The sequence below is a fragment of the Sceloporus occidentalis genome, unplaced genomic scaffold (genome assembly GCF_023333645.1).
Source record: "Sceloporus occidentalis isolate IW3139 unplaced genomic scaffold, rSceOcc1.0.p SCAF_7, whole genome shotgun sequence".
NCBI classification, from domain to species: Eukaryota; Metazoa; Chordata; class Lepidosauria; order Squamata; family Phrynosomatidae; genus Sceloporus; species Sceloporus occidentalis.
Genome location: NW_028316987.1, coordinates 96,729,725 through 96,742,314, shown reverse-complemented (window position 1 = coordinate 96,742,314; position 12,590 = coordinate 96,729,725). Strand labels below are relative to the sequence as shown.

General features: G+C 44.8%; 1 protein-coding gene across 23 annotated transcripts in view; it reads right to left on the bottom strand.

Moving 5' to 3' along the window:
* Positions 1-12,590, bottom strand: part of MAP4 (microtubule associated protein 4) — a 251,831-nt gene that overhangs the window by 25,536 nt on the left and 213,705 nt on the right. For 22 of the 23 annotated variants that reach the window (XM_089533868.1, XM_089533866.1, XM_089533874.1 and 19 more), the window contains 5 exons: positions 11,369-11,472; positions 8,747-8,983; positions 4,291-4,468; positions 1,795-1,854; positions 1,359-1,666 (listed from right to left, as the gene is read on the bottom strand). In XM_089533868.1, the coding sequence (XP_089389994.1) occupies positions 1,359-1,666; positions 1,795-1,854; positions 4,291-4,468; positions 8,747-8,983; positions 11,369-11,472 (887 nt within the window). The remainder of the gene's footprint in view (positions 1-1,358; positions 1,667-1,794; positions 1,855-4,290; positions 4,469-8,746; positions 8,984-11,368; positions 11,473-12,590) is intronic. The other variant, XM_089533882.1, reaches the window with a different exon arrangement.

Below are 12,590 nucleotides of genomic sequence, written 5' to 3'. Positions count from 1 at the left end.
TCTAGCTCATTAAGGTCCTTTTGAATTCTGTTCCTATCTTCCAATGCGCCAGCTACCCCTTCAAGTTTTGCATCATCTGCAAACTTGATACGATCATCTCATTCATTGATAAAAAGATTGAAGATTAATGGCCCTAAGACAGAACCCTAATGCATTCCATAGGAGACAACCTTCCAGTTTGATGCACAGCCATTGATGATGATTCTTTGAACATGCTTTCTAACTAATTATGGATCCATCTGATGGTGTTCCCATCTATTTCATATTTAGACAGTTTGCTAATCAAAATATTATGGGTGACTTTATCAAATGCTTTGCTGAAATCTAGATCGAAGGCATCCACAGAATTCCTAGATTTCTTGCCAAGGTCTCTGCTGATGAATGGAAGCATACAGTCCTATCTTGAGGGGGGAAATGAAGCAAAATAGGCATTGAGCAGTTCTTCCTTTTCATTGTGATCTGTGAGCATTTTACCATCCTTAGCCAACAGTGAGAGGTGATGGGAGTGACTGTATGTCAACAGGTGGAGGATCCCAGCTTCCCCACTCTATACAAAGACCATCATCGTCTGCACACAGAAAGTTAGCATCTCATGGGAAAAGCTGCAACAACATCTGTGGAAGCTGCATGATTTGCACCTCTGATGTAGATGGGGACACAACGAGAGCACTATGTTGGTCCATCCTTCCTTCCATTGCTTTATTTATACAGTGCCTTTTTCCCAAACTAGGACTCCAGTCAGCTCATTTCTGCCCCTAAAACTCAACCACAGTCTTCCTCAACTTGTTGTCTTGGAATACAACTCCCATCATTCCCTATCGACATGGTCAATGGGAGTCATAGCTCAATGTTTCTGGAGAGCACTAGGTCAAGACAAGGCTATCCTACTAGGGGTCCCATGTGAAATGGCTCACATCTGTTACTTAAAAAGGAAACACTCGGATTAAACCAAGCAAGCTGTACAGGTCTTGTGAGCAGGGGCCATTCACATGAAAGAATGATAGTGCTATGATTCCACTTTAACTGCCATGGCTTGGGCCTATGGAATCCTGGGAATTGTAATTTGGTGAGCCATTGGAGATTCCCTACTGAGAATTTGAAATATATCTCCCAAGGAACTGGCAAAACCGCCTCTGCCTCTTCCTTGCCTGAGAAAATCCTACAAAATTCATGAGGTATCTATAAGTCGATGGGCAACCTGAAGGCACACACACACAAACTGCCAATCCCAGGATTCCACAGGACAGAATTATGGCAATTACAGTGGAATCGCAGTGCACTAATTCTGCAGTGTGAAAGGGCCCCAAAAGGGTGTTTTCCAACCCCAAGCAAATGGTTATCTTGAAAGAGAGACATACCCTTCCTCCACCAGGTTGGTGCTTGATGTTATCTGTGGACCCAATCTTTGAACGCACGTTCTTCAGGTCAGGGGCAGAGACGCTGGTGGTTGGCCGTGGGGATTTGGGAGCAGAGCTGGTTTTGGGTGCGGTTTTGAGTGTGGAGGCCTTCTTGGCATCAGTGGTCGCATTTGCCATCCCAGAGGCCTTGGGCACAGCTGGCTTGGCCTTGGGCCGGCCAGTAGCAGCAGCGGTGGCTGTAGCGGCTCCACCAGGAGCAGGGGAAGGAGAGGTGGAGGCCGGGGCGCTTTTCGGGCGGCTTAGGTCAGCTGCAAAAGAGAGGAGGAGGAGGAAGAAGAAGAAGGCAGTGAGAAGGCCCACAGTGGACAATGCAAACAGCACTAAAACTTAAGAGATCCCAAAAGACATCTGAGAAGCGTAGCAAGAAGGGCACTACCTGACGGTGATTTTGTGGTGGTTTTCTTGGCATCGGTAGGCTTTGTATCTGTCTTGATGGCTGCAAAATAGACACAGAGAGAACCAGATGAGTTTTTGCACTGCCTCTCCCATCATCCATTTATTTTGTGCTCACAGTCACTAGGGGATGCAGGCCACCCCAGGTGATACCACTGCTCCCCAAACACCTGCCTTTGAGCAGAAACAAGCAGTGGCATTTTCCGGTATCCCTTTAAAATGCTAGAACTCAGCGGAAGGGATGGCGTAAGTGGGGCAAAGCTCAGTGGAAAGAGAAAAGAAAGGCCCCAAGTTTTTTATAAATAAAATTTAAATTAATTTTAAAATTATTTTTAATATTTCTTTAAAAGCATCACATCTTACCAAAGTTTCACTTTAACCACATGTATAAGCTGTATATATGCAATTGTAATTTTAAAGGTACAATTTTAATTTTGCTAGTTGTTTATGTCACAACTCGTTCAGTGATACATGGGAATTAAAATTTATGAGTAACATTAGTACAAAAATCATTACTAAGGATTTTGCATGGTGTGGTGTGGGAGGAAGGCAATGGCGGGGGAGAGGGCTGGCACAATGAGTTACCACACCGGGTGACCAACCTTAGCAACGCCACTGCTCTTAGTCTTTCCCTTAGGATGTCAAATTCAAGAAATATACCTAAGCAGAGCCTCAGACACCATGAGGTTTCTCCCCATTATTTTAGTGTACTGTTTTTCCCACTCTGGTATTATTTTTATTGTGCCTTCCAGGTTCTTTTAAAGCAGAGGTAGGAATCATGCAGCCCTCCAGATCTTGTTGGACTGCAACTTCCAGCATTCTTCTCTGTTGACTGTGCTGACTAAGTGAGTTATTGTCCAACAATATCTGGAGGGCTACATGATTCCCAACCCTATTTAAAAGACTTGATTGGTTAAAAACTTACCAGTTTTAAAAACAGTTAACATAATTGCATTGAAACCGTACAAAATGACATTAAAATAATACAAAAGTTAAAAACATAAATAAATACAGCACTCAGCCCAATAAGAAGCTTCCTTAGGACTAATTACATATTAAAAGTCTGCTTTTTAAAAGCCAATCAAAGGCTTAAACAGAATATAATTATCAACTTTATTCATACCCTGCTTTTCTCCCTCAGATTAGGACCAGAGATGGAAGATCCGTATCTGAGACGTGGCAAAAGAAGAGCTTTGAAAAGTTATCTTTTTTTGACTACAATTCCAAGAATCCCACACTGGATGGGAGTTGGTTCAGGCAGCTATAGTCCAAAAGAGTAACTTCTCTGAGTTCTGAGACAAAGTATTACAACAGAATTGTCGGTGTTGCCACTGGTTGCCACTAAATCCACAGGAGCAAGGAATAAGAGGGCAGAGACCAAATGCCCTTAAGTGAAATGCCCCCCCCGCCCTTAAACTTCATATTCCTTGCTCCTATGGACTTCAAGCAAGAATACATGTCATTTGCCCAAACAGAAATATGCAGCAATTGAGAGCCAGGGTAAACAAAGCTTTTGCACTGAGAGCTGTTGAAAACAGCTTTTCTGGATGGAATAAAGCAACTTGCTCAGCATCTCTGCACTGGCCAGCCACTGAGACATATTGCGCAGAGTGTAGCTGAATTTGGGGCCCAATAAAAACATGCTATGTTAAAAAAAAACAACCCCTGGTGTGGGTGTGTTTTCTCCTCCATCATTTGTTATGCTCTGGCTTCCCACTGGAATGGACAAGAAGCCCTGGCATAAACACTGCTGATGTTTTAAAAACACTTGTAAAAGCAAGCATATGCTTTCTATGCCTTGTGAGGATCAGAAGGCACTACTGCTTGATTATAATGGCCCTAATTTGTTAGGTCTGGTTTTAGGAATTTGGGAGGTTACGCTTTCAGCATGGCACAGAAGTTGTCCCACCAAAACACAAGACTCTGCCCAGAGATTGGAAAAGTTAACATTTTGGAATGGAGTTCCCAGAATCCCCCATATGTATGGCCAATGGCTGTTATTCTGGAGTTGTACTTCAACAAAAGGAAGGTTTTGAAGCTCTCCTTCTCACTCACTACCTTCAAGGCTCCGTTCAAAAGCATAAAAGAAACAAACCAATTAGAACCCTCAAAGGCACAATGAGCAATAAAACCAATATCCTTCTACCAGTGTAGCTGCGGTCTGGGAATAAAGTGTCCCCTAGGTATCTGTTGGGGTTTGGTTCCAGGACCCCCACCCCATGGACACCAAAATCTGTGGGTGCCCAAGTCCTATGATATACAATGGAGTAGTAAAATGGTGTCCCTCGTAAGCTACTTTGCGTCCCGACCTGGGAGAAAGGTGGAATATAAATGAAGTAAATACATAAATTATATAAAATGGCAAAATCAAGATTTTTTTTTTTGGAATTTTATATATAGTTTTAAAATATTTTCAAGCCATGCATGGTTGAATCCGTGGATCCAGCACCTGTGCCTATGGAAGGCCGGCTGTACTCACTGGAGGGTCTCTTGGGTGGGGAAGTGGCCGTGCTCCGGGGGCTCGACGCACTCTGACTTGACAGCGCTGTTGATGGCCTGGGGCCGGCTGGGCTGCTCTTAGCGTTCGGTCGAGGGGTCGTAGCAGACGGTGGCTTTGAAGGAGAGGTTCTCTTCTCTGGGCTTTTGACCTCTGTCCCCTAATAAAGAGAACGAAAGAAAGATGGACCCATGTCAAAGAGAGAGCCTCACCCTTCCACTTTTAAAAACAACCCTGGGTTGTTCTTGAAGTGTCGCAGAAGGCACTTTCTCCTGCTTAGCATTGTGGGTGGTTTTAGTAGACCAAGTCTGCAAGGAGTCAACACCACAAAGTTTCCAATATTTTCCAAGAAACCAGAACAGTGCAACTTAAAAGCTGTGGCTTTGATATCCCAAATCAAGGAAACCTGGAAAATGTCACTGTAGGGGGTTTGGAATTTCCAAAAGAATTTATCCAGGAGTGAAAAGCTCACTCTCACATTCACCCTAGACACATGCATTTTATAGGCTTAAGGAATGTCTAACATAGTAACTGAACATTTACTAGTTAATCAAGGAGACCTCTAACAAATAATATTAATAATGTACTTTCCTGTGTTGCAATTCCTTTAGCTTTCCATGAAAGGTCACCTCATGAGTCAGAGAAGCAGTTTTCTGTTCCTGAAGGCCTGGGACAGGGTTCCTTTGATCGAACTGGGCAGCGGGGGGACCCCAGTGAATGGCAGCTGTGTTGAAGGTCCACTCTGATCAACTGAAGGGAAGTGAGCTAACCCTTCTTTTGACTTAGGTTTTATTGCTGCATCCATCTTAACATTTCCATGCAATCAACAAAACATAATTTCAGGGCACCTGTGACCTTTTTTCATTTGACAGACCGCCAAGTCTTATTAGCTGGTCTTGGAATGGAATGGATCAGGGCCCTCAAATCATAGAGTACAGGCAGCATGAGAGATAAGACCCTGTCTTTAAGTCTTTTCCAACATATGGCAACCTGAAAGCTTGGGGCTTTCTTGGCAAGATTTGTTTAGAGGGAGCTTGTCTCTGCCTTCCTCTGAGGTTGAGAGAATGTGACTTACCCAAGTCAGCTTTTATCAGCCTAAATGCACCAAATGTGCCCATTCTGGCCACCCAACAGATTCAACCCATCTGGAGAAGAGCAGGGTGGGAAAGGCTGCATTTATGGCACTACAATATCTATATGACAGCCACTTTAAGGTGTTTGAGTGTTGGACTGGGACTCTGGGAGACCAGGGTTCAAATCCTCACCCAGCCATGCCCAGGGAGTAAGCCTGGACAAGTCACACATTCTCTCAGCCTTAGAGGAAAAGAATGATGGCAAGCCTCCTTTGAATAAAGCTTGTCAGGAAAACTCCAGGAGTGGCTTGCCATAAGTCAGAGTTGATATGAAGGGAGAGTCAGATGTTGCTGTGGTCTGAGTATTGAACTAGGACTCTGGGAGACTTGGGTTTCAATCAGCACTCAGCCACAGAAATCCACTCCATGACTCTGGGCAAATCACATTCTCTCACCCCCTGAGGAAGGCCAAGGCAACTGCTCAGGAACAAATCTTGCCAAGAAAACCCTGCAATTGGTCCATTGTAAGGTCAGAAATTACTTGAAAGCATGCTGCTGCAACAACAACAACAAAAACAACCATGCCATGTTGTGTCACCACCAGCCAGATTATGCCTATGTTCATGTTCAGCTTATGCAAGAAATTCTCCTGCTTCAGCCATGAAGCTGTTCCCACTTTGGAACGCAACTACCAGAGAACCATAGCTTTGAGAAAACAGATATTCACTGTTAAGGCACGTGGGCCTAAGGGCCAAAAGGTGTTATTCCCTGCACAAAATATCCTATTTTTAGTTGTTATTATGATGATTTTGGTCCGTTGTTCCTTTAGGCCTGGGAGCGCTCTGTTCCCTCCACTCCCCGCTGCCATCTTCTGCCAAGAGGAAGCTCTTTAATTACAGGCCGAAAGAGAAAATTGTTCGGCAGGCTTCAATGGTATTACTCCGAGACCATCTAGAACAGGAGCAGCGGCTGATCAATCTAGGAACAGCTGACACAGCAGGCCAAGGAGAGAAAGATCCCTTTTCAGGAAGGCTTGGGACTGGGGGCTTCGTTTCAGGAATATTTTAGACTGAGGACAGGGAAGGGCTGATGATTGGACAGGCTTTCTTCCCATCTCTAATGGCTGAAACCCACCACCGATCACTAAGCAGCTCCGTTTAGGAGCGTTGACATATCTAGAGATTCAAAAGCCCTTCTTGGAGCAGACTCAAGAGTGCTTTTGCATTTGCTGCCCGCTTGGTTTACACACGTCCAAAGTCAGTTAGAAAAGGGTTAGAATTTTAATACATGAAGCCCAGTATATGGGACCTGGGAGCCCAGTTGAGGATTCTTATCCCAAAGGTAGTATTTTAAGCACACTAAAAGAAGACGTGGTTTCTGCTTAGGGATGCTCACCATCTCTCGCCTACATTTTTGGCCTTAACATGAAGTAGCACAATCCCTCCTGCCTCATGCAATGGACAGAAGGGAGGCAGAGACCTTTGCTAACTCACAGCCACACTGTCCATTTCAAGTCCAAGAGCCAATATAATTTTCCCACAAAGCAATACAGCCCTCCATATTCCCAGTGCCTCTCAAAATGGCTGGCTCTCCTCCTAGCCAGGTACGGCTGAGTTTTCTTCCCTAGAGATTAGCTGAAGCCTTCCAATCTCTCTCCACTCTTATTTCCCAAGTATATTCTAGCTTGCAACCACTTCTCCTTCAGTTCTAGCTTCTTCAGAAACACCTCTGCCTTTGCTGCCTATGATGCTTGCCACTGCCTGCCAGGTGAGTTATTTGGCACTAATGCTCTCTCCTGTGCCAAGCCCTCCTCAAAGCCTGCCTTTGTTGCAACAGCTATGACCAGATGCTTTAGACATCAGGCCCTCCCGAAACAAAGCTAGCACCTGTAACTGAACATAAGAATTTGGAACTCTTTGTTTTCAGCTACAACTCCCAGAACCCTACAGCCAACATGGCCAGTGGTCAAGCTGGCTGGGAAACTTTAGAAGTTGTAGTCCAAAACAAGAACAACCCTGAGATCTGCTGTATGCATATACTTCCCCTGTCATTCTGGGCTCCATCTTTCTGCATAGTTACCTACAAATGGCTCTAATAAAATCTTACAAACTGGGTAAATGTGACTCTTATCTTCTCTTCAGCTCCTCTTGAGGTTTACAAGTTCTGAACAGGCAGGTCTGGTGATAGAGACCCCTTATTCAGATTCTTGAATGAAATACAAGTGGAGGGAATCACCACCTAGTTCACCAACACCTCCGGCAAAGAAAATTCAAGGAAGCTGAGCTAGAACATTTCTTCTCTGGCAAATGAATTTTCTGAATCAGTGGATATTAATTTTTACTATAAAAAATCAAGACAGGCTTTCATATTTCCAACCCCACACCTACATTCTGAAGTTGTTCTTGTTATTGTTGCTGCCTTCAAGTTGTTTCTGACTTATGGCAACCGTAAAGGGAATGTACTATGCAGCGTTTTTTGGGCAGAAATTGTTTAGAGTGGTTTTGCTTTTGCCTTCCTCTGAGACTAAGAGCAGGTGACTTGCTCAAGGTGGGTTTCCATGGCTGAGCAAGGATTCAAATCCTTGGTCTCCAGGACTGTAGTCTAACACTCAAACCACTATACTCTACTGGCTCTGAGGTGGCCTATTCCTCAAAAAAGGTTGCCTTCCTTGAATGCTTTCCTTGAATGCTCAAAGTACTTCCAGGGGAAGTGATTTGCAGAAACAGCCACAGGGGAAAAAAAAAACTATGGCAATTTTAGCTAGGGAAGTGGGAGATGGCAATGGGCTAAGTATGGTCAAATGAAGAATGGAAAGATGAAATTATTCAAATGACATTATATATATATATATATATATATATATATATATATATATACACACACACACACACACACACACACACACACACATATATTTCCTAGGAGTTGTAAAGCTCTGACATGGAGATTACTGGAGGAATGAGAACCTTTGCAGGACTTTTTTCAGCATGAAAAATTCCACATGGGCTCTAACATGCCCAAAACAGCACTTTTTGTACAGAAAGCATGTTTCCTGTGCAGAAAACATGTTTTTCTGCACAGAACAGAACATTTCTGAACAGAAAACACCTACGTGTGGGTTTTTTAGAACAAAAATTAAGCCTGAGCTATGAATAATTCTCAAAGATGGTACAGTTTTCATGGAGTTTCTCACAGCAGGGAGAAACATGGCAAAATGATTACTTACAAGATCAAAATGCATAGAGACCTAAATCAGTAGCAAAACCCATTTCCAAGGCTGCGCCATCCTTCCCACTGTATGGAGTTGCACAGTCTCATAAAGGAGGCCTTGGAACCTCCCAGCGAAGTCCAACCATCCTCCTTACCTTTGGTTTAGCGTCTTTAGGAGTTAAAGTGGAAGGCCGTGCCGAGCCGGTCGTCGGGCGTTTAGGGGTGGTGGTAGTGGCCGCAGCCGGACCAGCGGTGGGACTGGTGGCTTTTTTGCTTTGGCCTGGTGTGGCAGAAGCCGGCCGCTTGGTGGCGGTGGGGGCAGTGCCAGCAGTGGTGCTCACAGGCTTGGCTTTTGCTGCAGCAGGCTTTACTGCTGGAGTGGAGGCTGGAGTCTTTATGTCACAACGGACACACACCACACATGCAAGCAAAAGAAAAGGACACACACAGACATGTAACAAAAAGAAAAGAAGCGCATTGTAAACAAAATATTTAGCAGCAAAAAAATGAGTGCAAAATAACAAGTCAATTCCAAATGAAAATAAAGATGCTAGAGTTCAGTTCTCTGAGTGTAACAAAAGAAATGGCTATGGTTGCAGGATGAAGGGAGGCCAAATCAGAAGTGAAGTCAAAAGCTTTCATGGCCAGCATCCATAGTTTTTAGTGTGTTATTTTGGGCTATGTGACCGTGTTTAGATGGTTTAGGGCCCAATCTGCTCTGAATGTTGCCTAGAAATTGTCAGCCTTCCTTACAAACGTTGTCTAGTCAGCCTCTGTGCAACAATCTGGATAGTTGTTGTTGGCTTGAGCCAATGATTAAACCTTCATTGGTCAGGCACTCCCTTGTTTTTTCTCCTGTTATCTCCACATTCCTCTCTTAGCAATTTGTGAAACATTTGAAGACTTCTATGGCAACTGGGCATGGGGGAGGGAAGAGAGAAGAACTTTTATCCATTTTGTCCCAAAGAAAGGGGCAGAGCACCATCCGTTGAATTTCTCTAATTCCTCTAATTTCTTGCCCTGTATCCACTAAATTATTTAAGCTTGGAGGTAGTTTGGGCAAGATAACTGAGGGAAAACAGAGTACACTTAGTTGTGCACCAGGGTCATAGAATCACAGTGTTGGAAGGAATTCCAAGGGCTATCCAGTCCAACCCCCCTTCCATGCAGAAATACGCAACTGCTACTACAGTAAACCATCATTCAGAGATGGCCATCCAACCCTGTTGAAAGATCTCCAAAGGAGAGTGCACCACCTTCTAAGACAATCTGTTTCACCGTCTAAGAGCTCCTACAGTCAAGAGGTTCCTCCTATTGTTTAGGTGGAATTTTCCTTTCTGGTAATTTGAACGTATGCTTTCAGGTCCTACCCTCTGGAGCAGCAGAAAACAAGCTCCCTCTCCCTTCTAGATGACATGCCTTCAGTTATTTAAAGATGACTATCATGCTATCTCTCCATGTTCTCTTCACCAATCCAAACATATGCAGCTCCTAAGCCATTCCAGATAGGACATGGCAGTTTCCAGACCATTGGCCACCTTGGTTGCCCTTCTGGGACACTTTCCAGCTTGTCAACATCCTTTTTGAGTCCTAGATAAGCAGCCAAGCGCAGGCCTAGCATGCAGAAGGGCCTGGGTTTGAGGGAATCTCTGTGAGAAGCATCAGGTAGCCAGGGATGGGAAAGGCCTCTCTTTGCTGAAGAGGTTTCCCCAGTCAGAGTAGACAAATACCAGGCGACATGCTCTTGGCATGAGAATAAGTGCCAGGAAAGAGAATGCTGCTTTATAGCCAGCCCCTTGCTCCACCTGGCCTGGCATGGTCTGCTTTGACTGGCAGACATGGCTCTCTAAGGCCCCAAGCAGGAGCAGACTCACCATCCTCACAGTCATATTTGAGGAAGACACAGGAGAGGGCCTTCTTGGTGGAATTCTCTTCCACAAGAAACTGGGCTGAGTCCTCTCTGCTCTCTGTTCCTGGCAGGCAAAGACTTTGCCATTAAGACAGGCCTTTGGTTGTTAACTGCTTGTTGCAAAAGTATCTTTCTATGCTGTATTTTTATCTTCACTACTATGCTTCAAATGCTTTTTGGAACCATTTTAAATCTGTGTTCTTAACAGGGATGCTTATTTGTCTTTTACTTTTATACTATAAATTCTTTCAAGTGTATTTTGTTTTAATCTAAGCTGTAACTTGCCTTGGATCCCCCATGGGGAGAAAGACAGGATATAGGCTGCATCCACACTGCAGACATTAGCAATACACGTTTAATTGCCCTGGTTCAATGCTATGGAATTCTGGGAATTCTAGTTTGTTGTGGCAAAGAAGGCTAAATATCTCACCAAACTATCCCAGCATTCCATAGCACTGAGACATGGCAGTTAAAGCGATGTCTATTTCTGCAGTGCAGATGCAGCTGTGAGTTAAATACAATACAATAAAATAAACAAGGTGTCAGTCTATAGAGGAGACAATTCTGAGGATTCCTCCAGCCGAATGAACCAGTATTACAAACAGATGCAGAACAATACTGTATATGTCAAGAAACTCCCACATATTGTCATCGTTCTCTCACAGGCCAGCATGAAACAGGGTTTAGTGTGAAGCAGTGGCCGTGAGCTCTCTGGAACTAAGCCTGGTACTTGAGGTGTTCCTCTTTGTGTCCATCAGCTCAGAGAACAGAACGTATAGTTGGCTTATGAGGAGAAGGAAGCAGTCAGGCGCAGGCAATGAGACCCAAAACCTGTCCACAGCTGGAAGGGCAGAGGGGGGACCCTCACCTTGGCTTTCTTGTCTGGGCTTGGCGGAAGCTCCTTGCTGGGCGGAGCAGCAATGTCGTTTGCTGTGGCAACCTCGGTGGCCGGCTTCACCTCTTCTGGTTTTGCTGCCCAAAGCAAAAATGAAGGAAAGAGTCTTAGATTTCAAACATCACAACAAGTCTTTTGCAGAGGACGCATGGCAACAAGAGGAGGACAGACAGAAGGCAGGTGGAGCTCAAAGAGCATGATGACAGCAACAGGGAGCAGAGCCCATTTCACCAAGGCAAAGTCTTCCCATCACAGCGGGAGAAAACTTCTACCTGTTAGTTGCAAACACACTTCTGCTCATTTCAAGTGGTGCACCCAGAATGTACACCGCCATCCCTGTCTCCCCCACTTTCAGCCCCTGATGTGCAAATATCAGCCTGTCTTGGTCCCAAGCGAGAAGTTCTGTTCCTACTTTCCATATAAGTAGCAGAGCAAGGGAGAGCTTGGGTGGTGTAGTGGTTGGACTAGGACTCCAGGAGACGAGGGTTAGAATTCTCACTTGGCCATGGAAAATCACTGGGTAACCTTCGGTAACGCTCTCTCAGCCGCAGACAAAGGCAAAGGTAAGCTGTTCTGAACAAATCTTTTGGGGAACCTGCATAATGTGCTAGCTTGACTTTGGAACTAGAACTCTGACTGACCATCTTGCCATGTGAACCCACTGGGGGACCTTGGGCATGTCCCACTCCTCTGAAGAAATCTTGCCAAGAAAACCCTAGGAGAGGGTCACCATAAGTTTGTGTTGACTTCAAGGTGCTTAATGTGGGCGCCAGCATGGTGTGGTGGCTTGAATGCCACACTAAGATCCTGGGAGACAGGATTCAAGTCCCTACTCAGTGGCTGACCCTGGGCAAGCCCTACTCTCTCAGTGTCACAGGAAGGGAATGATAAATGTCCTCTGAATAAATTTTGCCAAGAAAACACTAGGAGAGAGGGAAGGCAGACAAGAATGAGCAGAACATGAAAAGTGTTAAGTGACAACACAATGTGCAATAAGTTGCGTGTAGATCTGCCACGAAGCCATAGCCATGGCAAGGCGAGTAGCCATTTCTGGCAACTGGTATTTCAAAGTCGACTGGACTCAGGAGACTCCATTCTCTGCAAGTCCCGCTGAACAGGCAATAAGTCAGAAAGTATTGCCAAATGCCAAACACATTAAGGGCCCTTTGGGAGCTGTGCACTAATTTTGAACACA